Raw genomic sequence first — 25,008 nt, forward strand, 5'->3', positions numbered from 1 at the left:
TCCAGTGGCTATGGGTTTGGTACCCAAGTTACTTTGCAGCTTTACTAGTGAGTGCTTTGAATTTTACTTTTGAATCTAAAAATAAAAAATAATTCAAAAAATCTGCAATTAAATTGGACTGTTCTGTCATCTCACAGCTTTATGGGAAAAAAGTAAAGAGCTGGAAGAGCTACTTATGATCTTTTTGTAGTCTGACATATTCTCATTTAATGTAACTGTTAAGTAGGACTGTCTGCTAGAGTAAATGATGCCAGGTCTGCCAGAGGTAAGTGCTCACTTGGCCTTGCAGAATATTTGATTGTTCAGTCAACAATTTCAAAGTAACTACTTAAACTTGTTTTAAACTGAGGGGCAAGCAATTTCTAAAAACTTCCTATAGCAGTTAAAACAAACAAACAGAAAAAACCAACAACTGTACAGTCACTACTTTGTAATTCTCTTGGTAGTTGTGAATGTTTTAGGTGTGCATACAAATAAAAACCCTCATATCACCTAATGTGTGATGAACTTCAGAATATGAGTTTGATTTTAATTGTTCTTTCATTATCTTGCTTTGAACATTCCCTTCTTTTTAAGTAAATTATTTAACAGTCACAATAAAAACAACCTGATTTTTCAAAATGGAAATGGTTTGTTTTGTCTGTCTTGGGTATTATAACAGAATAGAATATAATTGCATAGTTTAACTCATGTTTCTATTAACTGCAACTTTAAAAAAAGCAGCACAACAAGGAGGAAGACTTAAGCATGATGACAGAGTTGCAAGTAGAGAAGAGAAGTGGGAAAGTGACTTATTTAGTTGATGGTTTTAGGTGTGATGTTGAGTAATGCCGATAGGAAGCATGCCTATCGGAGAGAGCAGAGCATGTCATAGCGTGGTGGCTTAGGGTGCAAGCTGCTGAAAAGAAGAGCTGACAAAAGGCTTACTTTGGAGAAAGCCAATTTTTGCCATGAGGGAGAAATTGGCAAGAAAGTCATCTTTCTATACAGCAGGCTGACTTTGGTTTTGGATACAGCCAAATGACAGATTGCTTTCTGTACCTTAGACTTATGGCTTTGAGAGGGGGAGAAAAGTTGAATTGTATGGCCTTGCCTAGCTTAGATACCCCTTTATAGAAAAAGCTGACCAGTTAAAATCTGACTGATATCAGTCTGTGGGAGTGATGGCTTCCTTTTAATTGTAACTTAATTTTTTGCATGTTACTTTTTTTTTTTAATCCGTGAAGTGTCTCTGCAGCCAACCCTTTTGCAATCTGGATACTTGATCATTTTTGTGCCTCTGAAAACCAGGGGTCTTTGCTTTAAGTGACTTCTCATTCAAAGCTTGACTGAAGTGATACCTGTTCAATCTATGTGACCATAGAAAGGCAGATGCTAATGTACTTTAAAGTCAACTTTTCATAAATATGTAATACAATGTCCTACAGTGGATGTATGCAACAGAACAACTGAGATATCTAGAGACCTTTCTGATATTTTCCCATAGTTTAGCTGATGTTGGTCAGAGGACAATATGATACAATGTCTGTACTCTTCCAGCATGTGTCAGAGCATCACTTTTAATGTAGCATTCCTTTTGAAATATGAACTGGGGTTTTTTACTTAATGTTATATGGATGTAGAAAAGGAGAAGGATGCTTCTAAATTCAAGTGACTTGTTAAATTGCTTTGTAATGCTGCACATATGTTACAGGAAACACTGATACTTCATGGATGCAAATAGCTGGGAACACCATTCTGTCAGAAAATGCTGAGATGCCACGTTAAGGTATTGTTTCTGAGCGCTTTTTGTAGAATAAGAAATGCTTCTATCTGATCAGCTCAGAACCTTTTCTAGGTGTTCCTCTAGTCCTAGCCTATTCCTAGCTCCCTTGTGTCTAAAATGCCTATTTAAGCAAAAGATTTTTTTCTTGTTTTGTTTTGTTTTTTGTTTTTCCTCTTCTGGTTATTTGCCACTGACAGTGTTGCATTTGTTTTTCCCCCTAAGCACTTGATTATATAGGTTGACTGTAAGCAGTTGCAAGCTTGAGAGAAGAAGCGTGACAGTACTGGTTGTGCTTAGAGGGAGAGTCCTTTGAGAGGATCTCAGTGCAGGTCGGTGTGTTTGAAGACCTCTCAACTTTAAGCTCAAGTATTAGGCCAGGATTCTGCAATGAGGACTCAAGGTTGTCACCAACAGAGTTGGGATAGAGAAGATGATACTCTGCAGTGAGACCTAGGCACCATACCTGACTGCAGGTAAATAATTTAATCTTGCCTGAAGAGTAGGATAAACATTAATATGTGAAGGGAATTCACAGAAAAGCAATAAAGCTGTGGGAAGGGAGGGTGAGGAACAATTAGTGATAGCCCTGTAACCAGAGATTGCCTTCATATTTTCTCTGAAATTTAAAAAAAAAAAAAAAAAGTGTCAGGGTGGGATATGATAAGTATGTGGAAATTTCCAGGATATTCTCAGAGGTTACGAAAAGCTAGGATGGAATGATAAAGGCATAGGAGGATGAATAGGAAGACTTCCTGAAAATGAGGTCTCTAAAAGCCTGTGATCAGTATCTTGAAGGGCCAATACCCTGCAGGATTTCCAAGCTATCCTGCACTTTGTTCAAAGTATAGGCAGTGTCTGTAGGAAGAGTAACTGTGCAGCGGCAGGATGACAGCTTTGGAAATTCCTTGCCCTTACTAAGACCTTTGGCCACCTAAAAAGTAAAGCTAGGTGTTTTTTGCACCACGATGATCTTCCTACCCTTACAGATGGTCTGTGAAGTGTAGACAAGGCATAAAAGCAGGCCTACACTTCAGGTGCTTAGCCCTGTACTGTATGTTATAGGGGACTGTTCTGAGTCCTGGGACAAACAGTAGAAGTCCTGGAGTGTTCCTCTAACTCATGAGGATAGAGGTGACCTCTTTGGAAATGATCTCTGTGGTCTTTTGAGCTTGATAGTCCTTAAGCAAAAGTCTTCAAAATATTTTCAGGCAGGATTTTGGGGGGATTATCACCCAACCTCGCACGCCTGTTTAGGAGTCTGTAGAGCAGCCTTTGCCAGCTCAAAAGCAAAGCAGCTTGTGAGCTGTGACCTTATGCCAGAAATAAGCTTGCAGTTACTCAGCAAGAGGGAAGGAAGGTGAGAAACAGCTGTTGCAACTTTTTTTGAGCTGACTCTTACTCATGTCACCTTGAGAGCTTTGGAGCCTGTATTACTGCCAAAAGCTATTCTACTTAGTATATGGCACATCCAGTAATGCTGTACTGACTTATCTCCCCCTTTGTGCAGTGCCGCTGGAGTACAGAACACCATAAAGCTTTAGGCATTTCAGCATTTAGATGGTACATGGCTCTCAAAGCATGACCATATATCATGCTGTGGGCACAAAAATCTCGCACCAGCCTTTCACCTATTGGATTCAAAAGGCGTACAGAGTTTAGGCAGGAAACCTATTTTGCATGCTGAGAACTACCAGTAAATAATACTTTGTTTATAGGTGTAGGTGGGATGAGGTAATTAGCTCACGGGAAGTTTAGGATTAGCTGTAATCACCTCTGCTGGCTTTGAGCTTTCTTTAAACAACTCTGCAATTTACCTGAAGCAGAATTTTTGGAGGAAGCCCAAGCTCTAAACTAGGGTGCTCAACAGGCTGGCAACTATTCCCTTAGCTCTGGGCTAGACCCTGCAGGTCTGTTGTGCGCAGCCTCCCCAGCTACGCAGGGAGCAGCATGAGACAAGGTGCGGGCACCAAAATGTGCCTGCATGCCACAAGGACCATGGTGGGAATGGATGGAGGTTGCACAAACCTTCCAGCTCTGTGCAGTCCTTACGGTAACAGACTCAACACTGTCCCTGTGTCCTGGGCATGCCGTGTGTTCTGGATGGTGCAGGACACCAGCCGCAAGAGTTGCGCTCTGTTACGGTCTTTGTGCCTTGTGGCACTTGCCATCAATCAGGCTTGTGCGGCAGACCAAAGGCCTCCGGACCATGGTGGGGTCAAGAACACCCACCCTCCCCTAGGATTCTGCCCTTGCTTTCTGAGGACCCATCTTTGCCCCCTTTTAACTTTTTCAGGTGGGTAAATGATCTCTAAGGGTAAATCTCCTGCCAAAACATACTGATATGTTATATTCTTCTAACTGGTGCAGAACCTGGTGGCAGCCATGTACTGCCTTGGAGCACACTGAGCTGCTCCTTACTGAGACAGTGGTGGGCTGACATTGATGATGGTGGGCTCACAGGTTCAAGATGCTACCTCAGCCCCTGAAAGGGAAGGCGTCTGCAGGTAGAAAGCTGTTTGTTTTGCCAACTGAGAAGATGTATTTGTGTGGGCTCTCTCGATGTGTATATGCATTACCATCTATGAGTGCAAACGTGCGTGAGAAACAAGTGCACGATTGTAAGAATTTCAAATCTGCCATCCCCTTCATAGCCCCCAGGAGTGAGTGGGCTCTTTTTCATTTGGTTAATACTTCATTTTAAAATAAGTATTTGTAAATCTCAATACAGCTTGCTCTGCTGCTTCCTTGGTGCTTTTGCTAATGAAGATATTGCTGTCTCATGTTTCAGGAGGAATGTGCTCCACAGTTCCTGTGGTAGCTGTAGTTCATCAGATAATCTTGTGCCCTCTCTATAATCTCTCTGTGGACCTGCTTTTATTTAATATAAGTAAGTTGATTGAGGGCTGTAAGGTTTTATCAGTTAGGTTTATTGTGTGGTAGTTACAGATTATAGCTATAAGTAGCTAGGGAGCTCTGCACTTAATGGCACTTGATTAGAGCAGCGTTGTTTGCCTGGTGAAACAAAGCTGGGTTTTGTCCAGGGAGTTCTGGCCTGAAAGGTGCATAAGCAGATAGTAACGTGATGGAGGAGCGCTCAGGAGAGCTGCAATACTAATGCTAGCGTTAAGGGTAGAAACTTTGTGCACTTCAAATCCAATCACACATAATTGTCTTGAAAGGTCCATTCAGTGCAGTTCCTAGGATTTTTCTGTTGGGAAAACAAAGCACATATCCCCTGTCAATGGAATTCTTAGTGGTTTTTGGCAAGTGGAGACACAAGTGAAGCTAAACGTCTTGCTGTTACTATTTGTAGCCATTTATGGTGCGTAAGATCTGTATTCTTATAACTAGAAATTCCTCAGTTGGCAGTTCTCTATTTAGCTGTTAGCTGTTAGCATTGAATTGCAAACATGACAAAGTATGTTTGCAAGCCTAATCCATTACAGCATCCAGCCTAACATTATAATGCACCGATTTCTGCAGCTGATGAGCTTTACTTTCTAGGTATCCATTGTTAAATATCTCTTGGTGTCTTATTGCAGCTAGTTCGACCCCAAATGTAGTATAACTGCAGAAGGCTGCCTCAAGTTAAGAAACTAGTAATGCTGTAAAGGATCCAAGCCTAAATGTAAGAGCCTAGCAGTAGCATTTCTCTTACATATTTAGCTCCAAGACTGAGCTGTTGCCCAGGCTGTCTGGATCCAGGCCTAGGGACTGAGATGTTCTCTCAATCCCCTGCAGAGTGTCATATCCGCATGGAGAGAAGGGCAAGAGTTTTGGGGTTAAAGCGATACGTTGCTGTCCCAAAGCTGGCTGCCTGCCTGGCTGTTCCCAGGCGTGACATGAGTATGTGCAACATGACGCACCTTGGTAATGCTGGTAGCATTTTTACTGGGCAGAGTAGGCCTGCGCCCACTTCAGTAACATGCGCCTACTCTGGAAGAGCGGCTTGGACTTCGACCTGCTTGGGAACACCTACAGGTCTGTAGTGTGAATGGGAGTTGGCCTTTCCTTGTTAAGGACAAGATGGGCGAAAAGCTGCCTTACCTCTCTTCACCCCACTCCTGAAATGTGAGGGTCTGGCAGTGGCCTGCTGGCACTTGATTTTCAAGCACAGATGTTATTATATATGTTTGAGCATAAAGAAATCTTCTGTTGTTTTATGTAGGAGTGAAACGAGCAGGCTCTTATCTCTGCGTAGGAGGACATAAAGTGTCAGAAAGCCTGAACCGCCTGTGAACTTGTGACCACCACACACGCAAAGCAAGGGGAACTCTTTACCACAAAAAGATGCAGCCATCCCCTAACTATCTTTTGCAGCCTTGCATTTCAGCCTGCAGACAAGCAGGGCTCAACGCTGGTCTTTGAACTGTATTTGTGAAAATACATAAAGTTCTGTTCGTTGGGGGCGAGGGGAGCAGAGAAGGGCTTTCATGAAAGAGCTTTTGGTTAATGCGACGTTGGTAACTTGTGGTCCCCTGGCTACAATCAATACAATCTCCTGTCTGTTGTTGATTTTTGATTTGTCATTCCTCAGGTGGCTGCAGGGCCATGTCTAAATGGTTTGAATGCCATTGCTGTTAGATATTCCTTTAGTTCACTTGAAACACCACAACTTTCTTAAGGCAAACTTTAATTTCATGTGCATATTTGTTTCCTGCAGCAGGAAGCTTGAGGCAGTGAGAGCAAAGAAGCAACATGGGCCCTGGCCCTGGATGCCCTTGCTTCCTGCTCGCTCCCTGTATGTGGCCACATAGGCATTTTTAAGACCTCCAGGTATCTGGTTCGAGGGAGTCTCCAGAGCCCGGCACTACAGGCAGCCCCTGTAATCCACCACTGGTGTGCAGACCAGGCAGTCCAGAGACTACTTACTGCTGTTAAAAGCATTCTCGCTTGGCAATGTGTTTTACTTGACTCTCAAAAAGATGCTTAGCAGGGCCAGGTTTTTGCTGTCAGGCTGTCTCAGAATGGTCTTGAATTCAGTTTTAAAAAAAAAAAAAAATTCTTGGAACAGTGCTCAGGTATGTCAAGACCTTTATCTTCCCTGTGCAGCGCTGTGAACACTTCTGATCTCTGCACTGCTCTGGGTTGTAGTGACGTTACAGAGCTGTCTAGGAGAATCATGCGACTGTTATTTTGGTTTGATTGGTTTGATTTCTGTGGGGTGCAATTGGAGAAATTCTATGATTGTTTTTCTTTTCATTGTCGAAATCCTTCATTTTTATTGTAGTAGCATCACTAATTTACCAAATTGTTCCTTCCTTGCAGAGTAATAACCCTACTCTTGAAAGGTACAGCTGCACAAGACACTTGCATCCTGCTCTACTCCACAACCACTCTTTTTTTTAGTAACAGGAAAAAACAACAAATGCTTAGTATGACACAGCAGCTTATTTTATTTGGAAATATGTTGAATTTTACTTTGCTGAAGAGATTCAGTAGGCTTAGAGGAAGGTACAATTAGAGCTATGTGCTGGTAGAATGAGAGCGATCAGTACAAATAGCAGATCAGCACTCTTGTTTTTTCTCTGGGGACCAAGATCCTTGACAGAATATAGCCATGTGTACCTGTCCCAACCACTTCATTAGAGAAAACAGTTTATTAAATCCACCTTAAAATTCCTTTTGTTTTCTGCTGCCTTGCTTTCTGGCTTGATTCAGACAGTGGTTAACAGCCAGGATTTCCAGAAGCAATTTTGGGTGCTTCAGTTGAGCAGTGTCCCTGTTTGCAGACAGTAACAGACATCTGAAAATCGGGTCTGCTGAGATGATGCCAGTTGTTCAATGTAGCCACCTAAATATTTGGCTGAGATTTTTCTGCTGACTTTACCACTTTCTCAAATGTGGGTTGTATACTGTGCCCTCTCGGTAGGGTTTTAGCCTTCAGACTGCTTACTGATGTTCATAGGATCAGGGAATTTAAAGTCCCTCATTGTATTTGGGAATACTCAATATTTTAGTTGGGTTTTCAAAGAAAAGGACTAAGACTTTCACACACTTAATTTCTTCATAAGTTTCACTTCTTTAATTACAGCTATTGTTTTTGAAGTAAAACATAAGGGCCTTGCTGTGTTCTGGATGGACAAAGTTAAGCCAGCATTGAACACACATGAGACTCTGACCTCAGTCTAACAAATCCTGGGCTTTATGGCTAAGCAGTGTCACTGACTCCCCTTCAAAAGGAACCAGTGGTTCCTTTTGGGCAAGTTGCTTAAACCTGCCCAAAAAGAACTGAAGAGTTTGCTAATTCAAAACAAAACACAAAAAAACCCTTTCAGCTCGGCCAGGCTAGAGGTTCTGAAAACGGATCAGATTAATATTGCTGTAGATCAGTTCCCTTTGGGGCACTGGCTGCCAGTGCTAACTGTATACGAATGTTACATATTCATACTTGCTGTGCTTTTTCTTCTCCATTTTAATTAAGGGAGGGGACTCTGTAGCCTAGTCATGAGTGCTGAATCCCAGAAATGTCTATCTCCATTTTCTGTTGGTGAAACTTTTCATCCCAGCCTACATTCTACTGGTGAAACTCCACTGATTTCTCTTTTCTTCCCAAGAGACTTTAGATCTTTCCTTATTTATAGGCACTCACACTACTTGGCCATAATAGCTGACCCTCCTGAGGCTTAAGTTCGGTGTTTCGCAACAGGTTTTTTTCCTAACTGCTGTTTCACTTTGCCTTTGTTAATGACATCTAACATCTGCATCTTAAGATACTAATAATTCTTGATGTCTTAACTGGACACCAGCAAATTCAAGAGGCTGTTTAAATTGTCCAGAAGCCAGTGGGCACTTCTTCCCCTCCAGTTTGCATTCTCCCTTAAAAGCTATGCAGTTTTCCTTATAACCCTGTTAATATATGTAGGTGCTATACACTGTCCAACCTGTACCAGGTACAGCAGATGGTAACAGCTACAGAACTAAAAGTGAAGGTCTGTCTCAGCAAGGATGCAATAGCTGTATATGTCTGTCCAGCCTTTGGATATATATTTTGTCCTTTTTCCTTCATCTTTGGTCAAAGTATTCAAAGTGCTTCATGTCTTGGGGGAGAGCTTCCTATTTTCTCTTCCTTGATCCTGGAGCCCTAGGGAACTTGCAGTGACAGGTCCTTTCTCAAGTGTGTGTGCAATACTGAAACAAATGATTCTGGAGAATGCTCGTCACTGGATCAGTCCTGTGTTATGGATTTGTATTTTGTACAAGAATACTCTGATTTACTTGAGATGTCTATCTCCTTGAACCTTAACAAGGTACTCTTTAAAAATTATTACTGTTCATCCTTTTTTGGGTAACTCTGGTGTTTATACTGATATCCCCTCCTTTCCCCTCCCCCCAATAACTGTGGGTTTTTTTGTATATAAGTGCACATTTCACTTAGCTGCCTTCAGAAAATGGAAGGTCCTCTTGGAAAACTCTTTTTTAGGAACTTTTTGCTATCTGTTTATTTCTAAGCCTGAGATTGTTTTCGCATTAAATCATGTTCATTTATTTACTCTTTACACCCATCACAACACATTTATATGGAATACCATCACATAGACATACCACCTACTGACAGCTAATATAAAGATATTGGATTTGACAAGACTTAATCTGCACAGAGACCAGAAATGCGTTAAATGGTGAAACACAGGTAACTGTGTTTCCCTTAGTTTTAAACCCACTTTGTGTAGACGGTGACCTTTTTCCTACCACAGATACCTACTTTCATATTTATTATACTTGTCTTGTGGTTCATTTGCGTGGCTAGTGTCTTCCTATGCTTGATAGCTTATATTTCTCACAGTCATTAAATATGTGATTGATAGTTGTTCTAAGTGCTACAATTTGTTAACTTTTTTCTGTGTCCATGTTTTCTTCCCTTCTTCCAGCAACCTACCAGTGATACAGTCTCACACAGCGTGTAAGTGTTGTTTTAATAGCTGACAACACTTTCTGGGTGTTAACCTCTGACTGCATGCGAGGTAGAGATCTACAAGAGAAATATATGATGTAGCTTTGGAGTGCATCACATATTTGCAAATTACTGTAGCTGTGCTTGCTAAAGCTTTACCAGAGACTTATTTTTCCCTAGTGCAAGCAATATTTACTTGAATTGGGTAATTCAGAAGTAATATGGGACATAAAAGCTATATCCACTTGCAGCATCCTTGTCACTGATATTCATTCTTTAGGAAGATTGGAAGTGAAACTCTACAGCAAAGTAGTTGAATATCACGCTAGTTTGATAAATATTTTGTATGCAACATCAGTTATTCTAAATTTGCTTCATCTATTGGTTGCACTATATACAGCATCACTACTTGTGGCTTTTGTTTTGAAAAGTAGCCAAAATGGGATATTCCAGCAAATGTCTGAGTGCTGTTTGCAAAGGGGAAAAAGTGTATAACAAATTCTTACAAAGTGATGACCTTTTAAAATTGCTGTTTTACATCTTACTTGGTGAAATGTGCCCTTTTCTCACTCACTTTTATCACTGGGTGTTTTTTGTCATCTCTATGACAGATCTTTTCTGGTCACTGGATAGCCACTATATAGGTTTCTTTTGTTTTTAGGCATGCGCATTGAGTGATCCATGCAACAGCGAAGAACCTGCCATCAATACAGTCCATGTATTACTGTTGTATCACAGTTGCTCTTGTTTCAGTTATCAGGATGCTGTTAAATCCCCTCACCCTACAGTTTCATTCAATGAAAATATCTGAAAAGACAGATATGGCAGAGAGCCCAGAGCTACATGATGCTGCATTGTGTGGCCCCACAGCAATCTTTAATAATAGCCAATCCTGCCTTGGCAATGGTGGGCTTGCTTGGAGGAGGTTCTGCCTTCTTTTCTGCTGGGGTACCTGCAAATTTCAAAACAGGACATCATTAAAACCAAGGCTAGTTCAAACTATTTCTACCTACATCTGGCTTACACCAAGAATACAAGCCTTTCTTCCAGAAACTTTTTAATGACAGTTTGAACAATATATCTAAGAGTTTGGTAGAAACCAAGGTGGGTGGATTCAAAGTGCTCAGGAAGACTTATCTTTTCAGGTTGAGAGTATTACAAGAGCCTAGAGAATCTGTACATCTTACTGGGATGTAAATTTCTTGCACCATTCTCAATTCAGGTGCCCTAGTTCACAGCTGCAGGGTCAGATAACAGGTCCTTCCACAGAAAGCTTATTGTGTTTAAAACCCACTTATTAAGGAGTTAAGGATGAAAAAGAATATTGCTAGAGCTTATTCTCTCATGACCTTGGATGTCCTAATTAGTAGAACAAGATGTAAAGGTTTTTCAGGGTGAAAGGAATCTTTATCACTAACACTGCATTTAAAATAAGTGTATAAAAGCAATGACATGAAGTAAACTAACAAGGGAAATGAGTCATGCTCCCTGTGACTAAAGGGTATAAATAATTAGTGGTGCACTTTAAAATATCTCCATCAACCTTGTGCTTGAATTTCAGTCATTCCACATCCCTCTAGAAACTCTTTAGCAAGACCAGATCAGTACAAAGCAACAGCGTGTTTGGATATGAATTTTTTCATCTAGTAGAACTACTACACCTTCCAAGAAGGACACTGCTCTCATTTGACTGTTTCCTTGCCTAAGAGCTCAATTTGAGACAGGTCAAAATCGGTCTGTTAACTGTTAGAACTCCTGCTGTGCCTGTTCTGCGTGTAAGTAAAGCTATCAAGGGATCATGCAATCTGTAGTTCCTGAGAAATGACTGTTTTTGCAGTCCCATCAATTATAAGTCATTTGAGTTGAGGTGACTGAAAAAACAATTTATATTGGTAAGATGCAGGAAATTATGGGCAGTTGTGGAAGTTTGAAGTCTCTTTTCTACTTCCCACTTGCCTGCAGTAAAACAAACAAACCTGGTTTCAGATATCTTAGCATATATCTTAAGAGGCTTTTTCAAGTTATTCTGTGTGAAACCAGATGGGAAAATATGGTTGGCAACAATAAACCCCACTGCTTACAAAAGCAGGTTGTGGCAATATACATATTCAAATGCACTTTGCATATTCAAAGCATGCAAAGCAGTTTTAAAGCAGCCTTAGATTATTTGGATTCAGTATTAAGGGTATTTGGGAAACCAAATTCTAAGTGGCTGGAAACAAGGTCTGACACACCGTCCTGTTTCAGTGTGACATAGTCAGGTTACGCTAGCCTTTGGCAGGAGTGGGGTGCCTGGCCCAACATGGCCTTTGAAAATGCCTTTCTTTTATCCAGCTGTTTTGGGAGTTTTTTTCTGTTGTTCCTGGGGGCTTTTTTGTGGGGGTGCATAGGCTTGGGGGGGGGGGTTGTTGTTGGGTTTTTTAATTATGCTTAGGAACTCACTGGTAGGAGATCGTGTTGCTTTGTCTAAGGGTTTTAACTTGGTTCGAAGGAATTCAGCCATCTCCTTGTCTTCTTCTTTCTCTCTGGAAAAAAAAGGAAAATAAATCCGTGACAGAAATAACACTTTCTCTGTAAATGGGAGAGTAAAACCTAGAGTAGTTCGGATCAAATCAGTAGGAGAAAATTCACTTCTTCGCCTTTTTTAAACTTCTTATCTTGCTGCTCATTAGAGCAGAAGATACTGGCCCAAATAAATTTAGTAACAAACCTCATAGAATTCAAAGAGAATTTTTCCCCAAGGCTCTTCAGTTGTCTCTGTGACATAGATAGTTTGGGGTTTGCTATGTTCCTTAGTCAGCAGATTTTAAACCACGGTGTGTCACCTATTTGAAGTTGTTTTTTCAAGTGCTTCACCACACTCCCTCTAGGAAATGAAGCAAAGTAATCAATACGTATGTGATACCATACTTCTTATTTTTAAAGGCCCCACTTAGGTAAAAGACTGGATCTTACGGTATTTTGCTGTTACAGCTTTTTCCAAAGCCAAGTACACTTTTGATTGCATGAAGATGACAGGATTAGGCCCCAAATAAAGATTACATGTTTCTAACCTTGATTGTATCTAATAATGATACTGCCATGTTGGTTTCTTTGCTATTTCATTATTTAAACATTAACAATGAGCACACTGATCAAAAAGTATTTCAGTTTAGTAGAGGAAAACCAGATTTCATTAGCTAGAGCTTTAAAGAAAGGTACCAGATTTTATTACGAATGTGAATTGGCACTAATATATTCCCATCTGCATAGCAGTACATTTTGCATGGCCTACAGTCAGGCTGCTGTATTGTCTGGCTGCTGCTGAGTCTTTGTGATTCGCACACTGAACTAGCAGTTGAGAGCGCTGGATCCCGTTACTAGCTTGGGCTTTTTGCCAGCTGCTGACTTCAGCAGCTCTCTGATCAGCTGCAGGACTCTGGCAAGCTTTCTTCTCTCCCAGCCTTTGCCTGCTTAGAATTTAAGCCCTTTCGGATGGATATTGTCATTGAGGATAAATGGATTGAAGGAGCCTTGAAGCATTAATGTTGAAACAGAAATAGGGGAAGTAATAGCAAAGCCCTGACTATCTGTAGGGTGTCGGGATCTCAGCGCAACAACTGGAAAATAGCTGTCTTGGGAGACCCCAGGTTTCTCAGTAAGCAGCTTGCTTTCATGGGCTAAGATACTGAGATGAAACCATTCTGAACTCACTTATGCTTTAGGTTAGGTAGAGCTGTGTCAGTGATTTCATTCTCCTTTTTTGAGACCAGCAGGTAGTCTCAAAGGTGGGATGAGAGTAGTAATAATAAATCACTAATATGGTCATTTTTTGTATAAAAAGAGCAGATTTTAGATGTCTACAAATATGCCCTTCGTAGAATTCTGTCCCATGTTTACTACCCATGCCAGGAGGCTCCTCTGGCAGGCAGCAAAAATCCTTCTCTTCATAATGGTAGATGCCCAGTCATTTTCTAGTGGGAGAGTAAGAGACCGTAACCCTTTGTAGTCATGAGATGATGACAGCCATTTATGGGATAAGGAGAAACAGAAATGCAGCAATTTAATGTTTTTCCTATGGAACCAGGCAGAGGCTTTTAACTTGATAAGTTGTTTTAAAGGATTAATCCTCTCCTGTTAATGCTAATGCAAACTCTGTCACTAACTCCAGTGGGTGTGAATTAGACCTGTGAAATATCTGAATAAATTCGGTTACTTTTAGCTCTTACCGTAATCTCTCCACCTCTGCATCATCTACAAGAAAATCCCTTTTTTGTACCAGTTTATGGATTTTCTGAATCAGTTCATCCTCTCTTTGTTTTTCCATCTTTGTTTTTTCTTTTTCTGGTCAAAAACAGAGAAAAGAGACTGTTACTTTGCATTCTAGGGAGCAGGGGAAAAACCTGCAGATGTCTAAACTGCTTGCTCATGGAAGTCAGCTCTTCAGACCTGAATCACAACACTTTACTTCATGAAAAAGACAAAAATATCAGAAATCTCCAAAAACTTTTTCTGGAACAAATAATCAAAAAACGCTTTGGAGAGAAACAAAGTATTGGTTAATCACTGCAAATGTGGAAGGTGCTGGGGCAAGCACATGGAGGGCCTAGGCTACCTTACAGAGCTGTAATTTAAGGTTATAAAGCAAATGTAGTTAAGGCAGATTTCTTAAAATCCAGCAAGCAGAGCTGAGATGAGAAAACCAGAGGCAAATGCCAGCCAATGTATTTCCTCTAAAAGCTGAAAATTTTGATCAGCTGAAAAGATACTTCACATTAAATCAAGAATTTTGGTTTTGAGCCATAGAGCAGTAGAACTGAGTTTAGAGAACCATAAAATTGAATCAAGTATAATAAGAATTGTGGGAAGAAGGGCGAGATGCCTACAGTCCAATGCATCTGAGGTAGGTTATGTCTGTTAAATGAATTTATAAGAGATTTCAAACAGCTAAATAAACAATTATTTTCAATTATCTTATTACAACTTAATGTCTGGATTGTGGGCTCCAGGACACTTCCTGCTGAAAACTTCTGCAATAAATCCATTCTTTAGTGAAATAAAAGTACCTTGAATTTGAATATTATATTTTGGAGATAATGAACTTCTGTAAATCTGAGTCTGGAAAGTCATGTTTCTTAGAGAATTTTAAATTATGGTCTGCCAGTAACAGAGGAAATAATTTGTAATACCTAGTAAGGCTGCTTTGTTTTGTCCAGGATGTATTTTCTGTGTTTATCTTTTAGAGGAGGAAAAAAAAAGGAAGTTTAAAAAAAAAAAAAAAAAAGTGGGGGGGGCGTAGTGATTACTGACTGCTATGAAGATTTCAAAGCTTTCAAAGCTTCTGCTTTATTACAGTTCCTGGTTCTGAGTAACGCTGGATTTGCTGCAGAAAAAAAAAAAAAAATGCTTGCCTTGCTACTCTTGCCTGCTCCATAGCCATAATAGGCAAAGCAAAAGGATCTCCTCCTCCTGCTACTGAAGACAGGAGCTACTTTCTACTTCTCTTCCATCTGTCTTCTTCCCAGACTGCAAGATGTGCTCTTCCTTCCCATCCTCCAGGAAATTGGCTGCTAAATGTGTGTCCCAAGTTGCAACAAAGTACTGCGGACTCTGTATCCTAACAGCCCGATTCCCTGTCAGCTGAAGTCAATTAAACTCCATCTACTGAATCTAGTACAAGAAGTCTCTATACAAATCTGTATGCCAACAGAAAAGTTTGACTAAGTTAAGTTATCAATGAACCCATTTCTGGAAAGTGTTTTACCACGATGGGCACGTTCTGTGTTAGCGCTTGGTTCTGTGTGGATGCCTGCAGCTTCTGGCTCTCCATGAAGATAAAAGTATTCTTGCTGTGAGCCTGCCAAAAGGTGGTGCTGCATGTTCTTAGGATCGCTGAGAGTTGCACAGTGTTAAAGAGAAACTGTTGTCTGTGGATCTCTGCTTAAGACTTTGTGAATGGAAAATGGTTTCCAAAAGTTAATTAAAAAAAAAAAATTAATCCTAACTTTAAATTAAACATATGGCTAAGAAAGCCACAGACTAGAAGAGGTAAGGCAAGAGGGATCATTCACAGATATCCTCCAGCATTCATAATCCTTTACAATATCATTTAACTCAATATTATAAGAATGTAATTAGAAATTAAAAGTGTGTATAAAGAAAAAGGAAAAAATTATGAATAATACTTCTTTTAGGTGCAAAGTAACATAGAAAAGTTCTTATTCAAGTAAGAAATGCTGCTGTATGGACTCTGAGAGGAAAAACGTAGATATCTATTTCCTGTTTCATGACTGAAATGCCTCTCCTTTCTCAGGAGGAAGCTGTTGTTTTAAGTTGCACAGTAAAACATGGAAATAAGATGAGGATGGCCAAAGGAAGGAGTCAAAACCTGTCCTTACTAGTTGGGCAACAGCAAATTATTTGATGGGTGCTAGAGACCATATAGTGACATTTAGTGTAAATGCACTTTCCTGGTCTCTTAAGAGGTGCATGTGACCAACTGTTGTGAATTGCTTTATTCCCCACAGTATCTGCCTAAGAGACCTTTTCTTACAGTCATGTCTTGAGGGACTGATATAACAGATGCCCCCCAGCCATACTCAGCATACTAAAAATATCTGTGGTGTTGTGGCTTACCTCTTCACTCATCTGCTCCTTATCTTGGAACAGGCAGAGCAAACTGCACATGCTGGGAGGTGGAGCGGCCTCAGCACTGCCTGGCTGTAAAATCTGGAGTCTCTTCTAGGTACAATGCCACTGCTAACTCCTATATACTCCTATAAACTATGCTGCAGAATTGTTTCAGGAAACCTCATTGCAAGGCTGGCCCCAAGGTACTATACTTGTCACAGGCCTGGGACTGTAATGATATGTCAGCTCAGAGCCTGCTGGAAAAGTAAAAAATGTCCCTACTGCACTTAGCAGTTCAGCGGGGATTTAACAGGGCACACTCCTATGGTAAGAAAATGCTCCATTCAATACAAATAGTTATGAGCTTACTAAATCAATTCATAAGAAGATACGTGTCTCACGGTTCCACAATCCAGTGGATGCACTCCTCAATAGCATACAAATGCTAACTGCACTTTTAATTTATGCTGATGTGAAAATGCAAATATGGGATTCATCTCTGCTGAAAGTTAATTTTTATTTAACCTTTTTTGGGTGCTCCTTTTTGAAAGATTCAGGGCAATTCTCTTATCTAATTACAACTTCTCAACTGAAGCTCTGACTGAGAGGAAATAGTGTTCCCTCCAGTGACATAACACCCCTAGAGACTTTGTTGCATCAAAAAGCCGCTAAGATTGAGTGAGTGGCATGCTTTACTAATCAGACTTGGGGGTATTGTCTACTCCCCTTTCTACCTATATCTCTTATCGAGTTTCCTTCCCTAAGATTATAGGAAGTCAAAACACTCTTTTCACAGAGGCAAGTAGCTCAACAGAGCTATCTTTATAGTATTTTGCACTGCTTGTTCCAAGAGCAAAGGGCTGATTTGTGAAGAGGAGGTTTGGGGTTCTTTGACTCTTTGACTCTCTGTGCACACTGATATATACATATATATATATATGTATATATATATATTTTTTATCAGCCTCAGGGGAGATTTCCAATTATGTTTGGGGCAGAAGTGTTCCTGACACCATGCCTTCCCCTGCAATGCCCAAGCATTATCCTAGTGTTGGGTTGGAGATAGCCGTTACCTGGGATCGCTACCAAACTCTGCAGCTCTTTCTTAAGGTTCATAATGTCTTTGCACAGCTGGATGTCATCCATCCTGCAGAAACAGAAAAAATACAATCAGAGACATGCAAACTCACATACTCTGTTCACAGGATCGGCCAGATTTCATTTCACTCTGCAGTACTGTCCCTTGTTTTGAACCTGTGCATTCACTTGAAATGCAGGGTTTTGACTCTGAGATGTTGGCACTATTCCCTCACCCACTGTAACAGACAGCAAAAACTATACTATAGGGCTGGTCAGGCCCGTGATTACTTGTCCTACTGGGACCTAATTTGTGTGTAGGTCAGCTAAATGCAGAGAGAGAAGAGGAGCTTTGGGGCATCCTAAAGAGAGCAGGAATCTACAGAGTAGAGAAAAACTCCTTTAGATCCCCTAACTTTCTACAGAGAAGCTGGATAAATGTTCTGAGCTTAATTCTGCAGCACTTTTTGTCCTATAAATCAAATCTATCAAAGTGCAAGATGGGTCAGAGGAAAAGCCACACTCTTGTTCAGCTTATTTAAGAGCGCTGTTATGCCTCCTGTGCAGCTGGTGCTCTCTGAGGACAGCAGCGCAATCGAGTTGCTGGTCTGTGCTGAATACAATGGCTTTTTCCCTGTAGATAAAGCATGACACAAGGTAGTGAAATGACACCCTCCAGGCCTGTTTAAGCTATCTACAAAGCTATGCAGACATACGTATAAAATTTCCAATATACTAACAATCTTCTCTGAACCTTGTGTCCTCTGTAATAGATGGTGCATTCTTTCCAGTCCCCGTGAAATCACTTTTTAATGTTGTATCAAAAACATCAGTAAAGCAAACAGCAGTTATAGTATGTCAGTTTTACCTCAGAGCAGAGCTTTAAATGTCTGCCCAGCAATCCTAAAGTCATGAGTTATGAATATAATAAAACATTTCTCTTAATAAGAGCCCAAATCCATTCCTGGAGTAATTGCAGTAGTGTTGGTTTAGGGATGCATTCTCAGTGTACTTTCATGTATTCCTGACATTCTCCCTGTAATTCTGCTTTTCTGTTTCATAATTGCTTATTGCAAGAAATCCTCTGCATGCTTGGAGATATCACACAGCATGTATTATTCTTTTCTCTCTTGGTATTTCAAACTATATCATCAAAACCTAAAAGCAGACCCTCTATTTGCAGAAACAAGAAAAAATAGCTCATAATGAATAAACAGCATGAGCAAAAGATTTTCTAAACATGTCACAAAATGACTGGAAAATAAGTGGGTCGGAAGAGCCTGCAGTAATCTGGCACAGTGACTCAGCCCACTGATGGGTCTTTCTTTGGTCCAGTTACCAGGGGAAGATGCTCTGAGCACAGTCATTCCCATAAGCGCCACAAGTGAGGCAGACAGCTTGAGTCATCTCTGATTTAAACAGCCTCGACTGGGAGGGATTAGGGCATGGAAATGGGAATGGGAGCCACGTCCAGGCAGGTCTTGGTGGCAGGGGAAGATAATGGCAGTCAGAGATGAATTAGAAAAGAAACCTTCTGTACTGGATACAGAAGGAGTGTTTTGTTCTATTTCAATGGAAATTAATTCCAGGACAGCTAAATACAATTTTTCAGTCTTTTTTCCAGCTGAGGAAGAAAACCTAACTCCCTAGTATGCCATCTAGAGCCATGTCTTCTTTAGGAAAAGACAAAAAAGATAGTAAAGGCAATAGGAAAAACACTGAACACTCACCTTCATGGTCAGCTAAAGAAAGGGCCAAAGAAGTTTGTTGACTGCAAGTGCCAAATGCTTAACGTTTGTGAGTAAGAATTGTTAATAACAGCTATGTAAGTGTCAAATATTTTTTTCAATTATTTCAGGACAAGCAGAGCAGTTTGGCGTGTCAAGAGAGCTGCTACTTTTACCAAATGACTTTCAAAGCTAGAAACAGATCTGTGCTCTCTCTGGAGTGTCTATGGAAGTGGGTTTGAGATTCTTCTGTTTTCTTTTATTGCATTAAAGTGCTTGAACGACAATGTAGATTAAAAAATGAATCTAGGGTAGTTTTGTAAGTCCTCTTCCCTCTCTTTCAGCAGGTTTGCAGGCACTTAGATTGTTTAATTCTGTTCTAATATATCCCTGTCCCAGAAGTAAAAATGCACATAATTGTTAGAGTTTCTGAAGACTTTGGTAGTGCAGGTCTAAGAGATCACTCAGCTGTCACACAAATCACAAGTTAATGTGATTGCACATATCTGGAGAAAGTCTACTTATAGGGATAAGAAGATCATCCCCTCAGTGGTGAGAACAATGAACATGTTGAACACCAGCCAAGGACAGCCAGCAGTGATGGAGAAACTTGGGTGACTAAGTAAAAAGCTGTGCAGAAATAAATAAGAATTGCTACAGAGATGGTGATATGTAGGCAGGCTGCTGATTTGTTAATCTAAGTACAGAGGTGGGGGACAGGAGATCAGTGCAGCCCACCTTTGAGGATGGCAGGTGTTTAAAGCCCTGTCAAAGCTGTGGGGAAACTGGAATGGTGAAAGGGTCTTGGGAATAGAAAGAGAGAAACAGGAATTTTACCTATGTTCCCCCTTCTACAGTTGACCTATTTTACTTCATTTTGTCCCTGTCAACTCATCTTAGTTTCTTAAAGGTTCTAATTATAAAGCTGTGAAATCACAGACAACATTTAATGAAGAATATAGTACATGTCGTCTGAGTCATTATGGTGCATGTTTATCACCTTGTTATTTAGCTCCCCACCTGGTGCTGCTCAGCCTGGGAGACACAGAGCTGGCAATTAAGATAACAGATTGCTGACTAGCCCACTTGGCAGGTCAAGTTACAAATCAGAAGTCCTATGATAACTTTAACTATTAAAATAAGTAAGTTTATCTTTTCTTGTTAAAAGCACTCTCTGATCCTGGAACAGTGGACAGAAGCACTGGACTGCAACTTTGTGCAGTAACGTTGTAATTCATCTGTCTCAGTGGTTTGAGGCAGTTGAAGATGGCAGGACTTGAAAATGCCAGTCCCTGGAGGTCACATTTAAGGCATATTTCACAGAAATTCAGAACAGTGTCTAAAGAAGCTGTCTGAATTCTATTCTCACTGACTTTGCTAAATTCCCTTGAGCTGGGACCATCTCTGCCAGTTATGAAGTCTTACTGTCAACTTCAATAGCAACAAGAGAAGGAGCATTCCGGGAAATACCTCCCTGTGGAGGGGAATAGTTCTTTGTTGTTAGGCACTAGAAGTGGGAACCTCTACATTTGGCCATGCATTGACTTTAGCACGACTGATAATAAATTTCCTTCCTAATTTACCTCCATAGTTAACCTTTTCTTATTTTTAAAACCAAAACAAGAACAACTATTTTTGTATCAAGGCTGGAAAGAATATAAAGGTATCTGGTATAAAATTAAACATTGACAGCCAGTCCATTTTAGGACTTTTCAATTCACTGTTGAACCACAATTGATTATACTCTTGTTTTTGTAGCAGAAAGCAGGGAGAGATACCACTGAAATACCACAGGTCAAGAATTATAAGCTGTTATAGAGAATCCTCGCCTATAGGGAGATAACTGTGTAAAAGGATGGGCCACAGTAATTGTTGGGAGTACTGTATGTGCACGATGCATTATGGACACATTATCTTGGATACATGGTCTCATGGGAAACCACTGATTCTACTCTCCACTCAGGCAAACTGGACCACAAGTAGCTGAGAACTGGGAAGGCAAAAATAGTTTGGGATTAAAGGTTACATTTGGAAATACAGTGCTGAATTACTGACCTGAAAATGACTCATTCAAGAGATTAGAGATATCCAGGGCTGCTCCCTCTTCTATTAAGATAAATTTGTGATGGCCACAACATACATTCAACATAGAAAACGTTATTTAGGGAAATTTTTCTATTAAATAATTATTTTTCCAGCTGCCCAAAAGAGGTAACAATACGAATTAATCCTTTTGCGTCGTTTCTTTTTTTAAGACATAAACATCCTGACTAACAGGTACTAAGTCTATAATTCATTAAATACTTTACTAATAATATGTTTATCTGGAAGCCTCCTCCGTTTGCCATAGTCATTATATAACATTTAAAAGGAGGTTTTCCTTAGCACTTCTACTGCAACAAATTTAGAAGAGGAATGTCATGTTTTCCTCTGGGATTGTTTGCTGTCAAACCAGGCAAAGGAGATGGGTCTGCAGAGAAATCAAGTTGAACAAGGCATTTTCTTTGTCTCTATGTGAGCTGATTTTCATTTATATGTCCAGCTTAAAGTGCACTGACAAGAACTTTGCAATTCTGTCCCAAACTCATGTTGTCGGGGCTTCCAGGTTCCAGTCTGTGAAGCTAGGAGAGCCTTGTTGGAGCTGGAGCTTCCAGGAGTTTCCAGATCTACCATGGGCACAATGACCCCTTGAGGCTCCCAAGTCCATGGCAGTTCTCCTAGAAAGTGGGACTGTCACCAACCTGAGAAGCCCCAGGCTTTGATCATCTGACAAGTTTCATTACAGAAACCAGGTTGGGGCAGTTCCCAGCTTTTGTTTCCCTGTTATTCCTCAAAGACTCTGGGTATTTGCAGGTTTGACACCATTGCAATGGATGGGAAAGATGAATGGGGACAAGCAGGCACAGCCATGAATGAATCAGGTACCTGGTTTTCCTCATAAAGCTGGGCTTAGTATTTTCCCTAATGATACCTTATCTTTGTCACTGTTTCTTTTCTTGTTTGTTTCTCCAAAAGAACATCCTCTCATTTAACTCCATACAGTCCAACAGGGAACAGTATCAGGCTGACAATCTGACATATGAGATATTTATTAAAAAATATATATCATCACGCAACTGCATCCTTCTCTACAGCAACCCACAGTGCTTCCAATGTTCCTAGAGCAAGATGCAATCTGCCAAACAGGAAGGAATTCACTGTAACTTATATTGCTTTGTTAAGATTATAGCACTATGAAGGATAAAAGATTTATTATTCCTTTCCATGAAAAGACAGCCCTTATCAGAAAACACAGACAACAGCTACAGCTCTATTCACAAAAAAAATCTGCTTTTGTTGGTGTTATTTCTTTGCAACATAGTAACAGCGAGGTGCCCAACTCAGAGAAGAGTACTAAGTACACTTATTCAAAGTGTCTCACTGTTGTCACCCGTGGCATTAAGCCACTGAGAAGTCACAGTTGATGCTACATCAATGAGCCACTAGAAATAGAGATAAAGTATTTGGATGGAAATTAATCAAAATTTAAAATGAACTTCATTTTATACAAAGACAATGATCATTGCCTTTTCTTGCTTCAGAATGGAAACAGTCCACTTAAGCAGTCCACTTCTCCAGTTCTTGTGTAGTTTAATGTTGCTTCACTTTGCAGTGGTTGCATAAAGCCAGGCAAGCAGCAGATGTACCATTTTGTATTTTAAATGTCCTCTGCATACTGCAAAACACGTACAGGTGAGAGTCCTATCTGATATCTATTAGATGTGAGTGTTATTGTCCTTAGAAGGAATTTTGATTATTAATTTTTCTCCATCATGAATTTGCCCTCAATTTTAGATTCTACCATTATATCCAATGCCCTATAGACTAGTGACCATTACTGACTATCCCATACCTTCTACTGCTAGTGATGAGTATATCAATGCCAAAGCGGCAAAACAGTGATTTCATTTTTTTCACAAAGTGAGGAAAGGAAAAAGGTTAAAAGGGCAAATAAAGACAAAGTAAGTCTAATTAGAAGCAACAAAAGAAGAACAGGGATTAATTATGTGCCCTGGCCAGCTAATGAAGGTGTGGGACTGCTAACATGAATTTTTTACCAAGGTAAAGTCAAGTTGCAGCAAACTCATCTAGATAAAAAGGTAATTGTTCCTGGGATTATGAGTAAGCAAACATAATAGAACAAAATGGTCCGAAAACCAGGATGGATCTATGGAGAATTTGGATGATTGTAGATATTATGAGCACTGTGGAGCAGAGGGAGTCATCTGATACTGTGTACGGAGAGTCTACAAAGAAAATGACCAATTTTAATTCTGCTAAGTCAGTATAGAGGTAAATCTGGCTTTTTTGTAGTATTAGTTATACACTGTAATAACCACAGAGATATTGAGTGTTGTGTGTATTATATTTATAATATTTTTTATAGATTAAACAAGCTTAATGAGGTAAGTAAGACTATTTTCAATAATTGTCTAAAGCAACCTGATAGGTCTTATTATTTAAAATCCTATATGTCCTATACATTAAAAAATTGCCATTCTGTATTGCCTACATTGCAGAAATAACCACTCCCCAGACAGCTATCCCAGGTGGAAGTAACTTCCACAGTTTTAGCTCAAGGTCAAGCCAATATAGCTGGCTTCAAGTCTGCTTTCCATCTGGAAGGCCAGCAGTATCAGGTACTGGCAGCCTTCCCAAGGAGTATGTTTCACGATGACAGGGAATGCTATTTTATAATAAGAACTCAGTGCCATTTCTATTCACAGGCATAGGCAAGTAACTGTGGATGATAAGATCTCACCTATACTATTAATATTTACTGGGTCAGAATATGCTAATATATTTTAAAATGCATGAATTTTATACTACAAATAATTTTGAGCTTCAGTTTTGATGTGTTCCTATATCACATAGTGCTCTGAGCTTTTGCTGGCTGCCTCCTCTGTCAGCTAAACTGAGCTAACACATGTGTTATCCATTTTTACCATCCTCTCCTTCAGCATGGTAGATTTCTATGCTGCCCAGTAATACTGAATCCTAGACCGTCTCTGAAGCCAGACACAAGTACCCACAGCAGTAACACATTAAATGTGTAGTGAAGAGGATGCAGCTTACTTGGCTTCTGGGTCTGTTGTCTCGCTAGGAAAACAAATAAAAAAGTAGGGTAGAAGAATTAGAAAGGGAAGGAGAGTGTGCATACTCTGAAGTGGTATATTTGCTTTCCTTAACGGCAAAGATGATACATGGAAAATCTACAGTTTGACCCAAAACTCTTCTTATAGAGGCCATTTTAAGAAATATGCTGAGAGAACCCAGAGAAGAGGTGAGGGAAACTGGGTAGCTATAAACTGATGCTTTTAGGTACAAATCGTCTCCATAACAATAAGGGCTGAGTCCTCAGCTTTTCTGAAATTAAATTCAGCACAGCTGGAGATAGCAAATTATAGCTTTAAGCTATATTTTCATTTGCTGGACTGGTGGTCACAAAAGCTCCTGACATAATTTAAAGAAATTTCACAGTTTTGGTAGCATAGAAGGAGGGAGGCTACAACCACAGTTCCTACAATAATCTTGACATTGCCCATCATGGGAACTAGGTGAGGCAGGGTCCTGAGGAGAAACCAGAGGTCTGTAATTACAGAGCAAGTCACAGGGCATCTGCTCTGCTGCAGCTATGGTCGTCTGAGCTAAACTGTGGCTGCACAATGTAAATTGTGGCATTGCCTAATTGAGGAAGGCTTGATTTTATAATATGAAAATTTGTTGAATGTGTCTGTTTTATGTAAACTTTATGTAATTCTTCATAGCAAAAGGTAATCAGCTGGAACTGATATGGACTTCTTGGATATAAAGAGTATAGCTGTCTTCAGCTGCCCTCCCTTTTTTTAAGGAGGAAATAATAGCATGGAGCAAGGCAAACAACAGGCTTACAAAGG

General features: G+C 40.1%; 2 protein-coding genes across 4 annotated transcripts in view; one reads left to right on the forward strand and one right to left on the reverse strand.

The window, feature by feature from the left end:
- Positions 1-15,636, forward strand: part of MARF1 (meiosis regulator and mRNA stability factor 1) — a 43,021-nt gene extending 27,385 nt beyond the window's left edge. Inside the window, exons 27-30 of one of the 3 annotated variants that reach the window (XR_003255309.1) lie at positions 1,694-1,768; positions 1,988-2,238; positions 13,997-14,541; positions 14,994-15,636. The gene's annotated coding sequence lies outside the window, so the exon portion shown is untranslated. The remainder of the gene's footprint in view (positions 1-1,693; positions 1,769-1,987; positions 2,239-13,996; positions 14,542-14,993) is intronic. The other 2 variants (XR_003255310.1, XR_003255308.1) reach the window with 2 other exon arrangements.
- CUNH16orf45 (chromosome unknown C16orf45 homolog) overlaps positions 9,641-25,008 on the reverse strand; it is a 52,113-nt gene continuing 36,745 nt past the window's right edge. Inside the window, exons 3-6 of the mRNA XM_026076653.1 lie at positions 17,342-17,415; positions 13,868-13,982; positions 12,102-12,184; positions 9,641-10,611 (exon numbers count right to left, since the gene is read on the reverse strand). Of these exons, the coding sequence (XP_025932438.1) occupies positions 10,499-10,611; positions 12,102-12,184; positions 13,868-13,982; positions 17,342-17,415 (385 nt within the window). The 3' untranslated portion in view covers positions 9,641-10,498. The remainder of the gene's footprint in view (positions 10,612-12,101; positions 12,185-13,867; positions 13,983-17,341; positions 17,416-25,008) is intronic.

The sequence above is a fragment of the Apteryx rowi genome, unplaced genomic scaffold (genome assembly GCF_003343035.1).
Source record: "Apteryx rowi isolate R43461 unplaced genomic scaffold, aptRow1 scaffold_436, whole genome shotgun sequence".
Taxonomy (NCBI): Eukaryota; Metazoa; Chordata; class Aves; order Apterygiformes; family Apterygidae; genus Apteryx; species Apteryx rowi.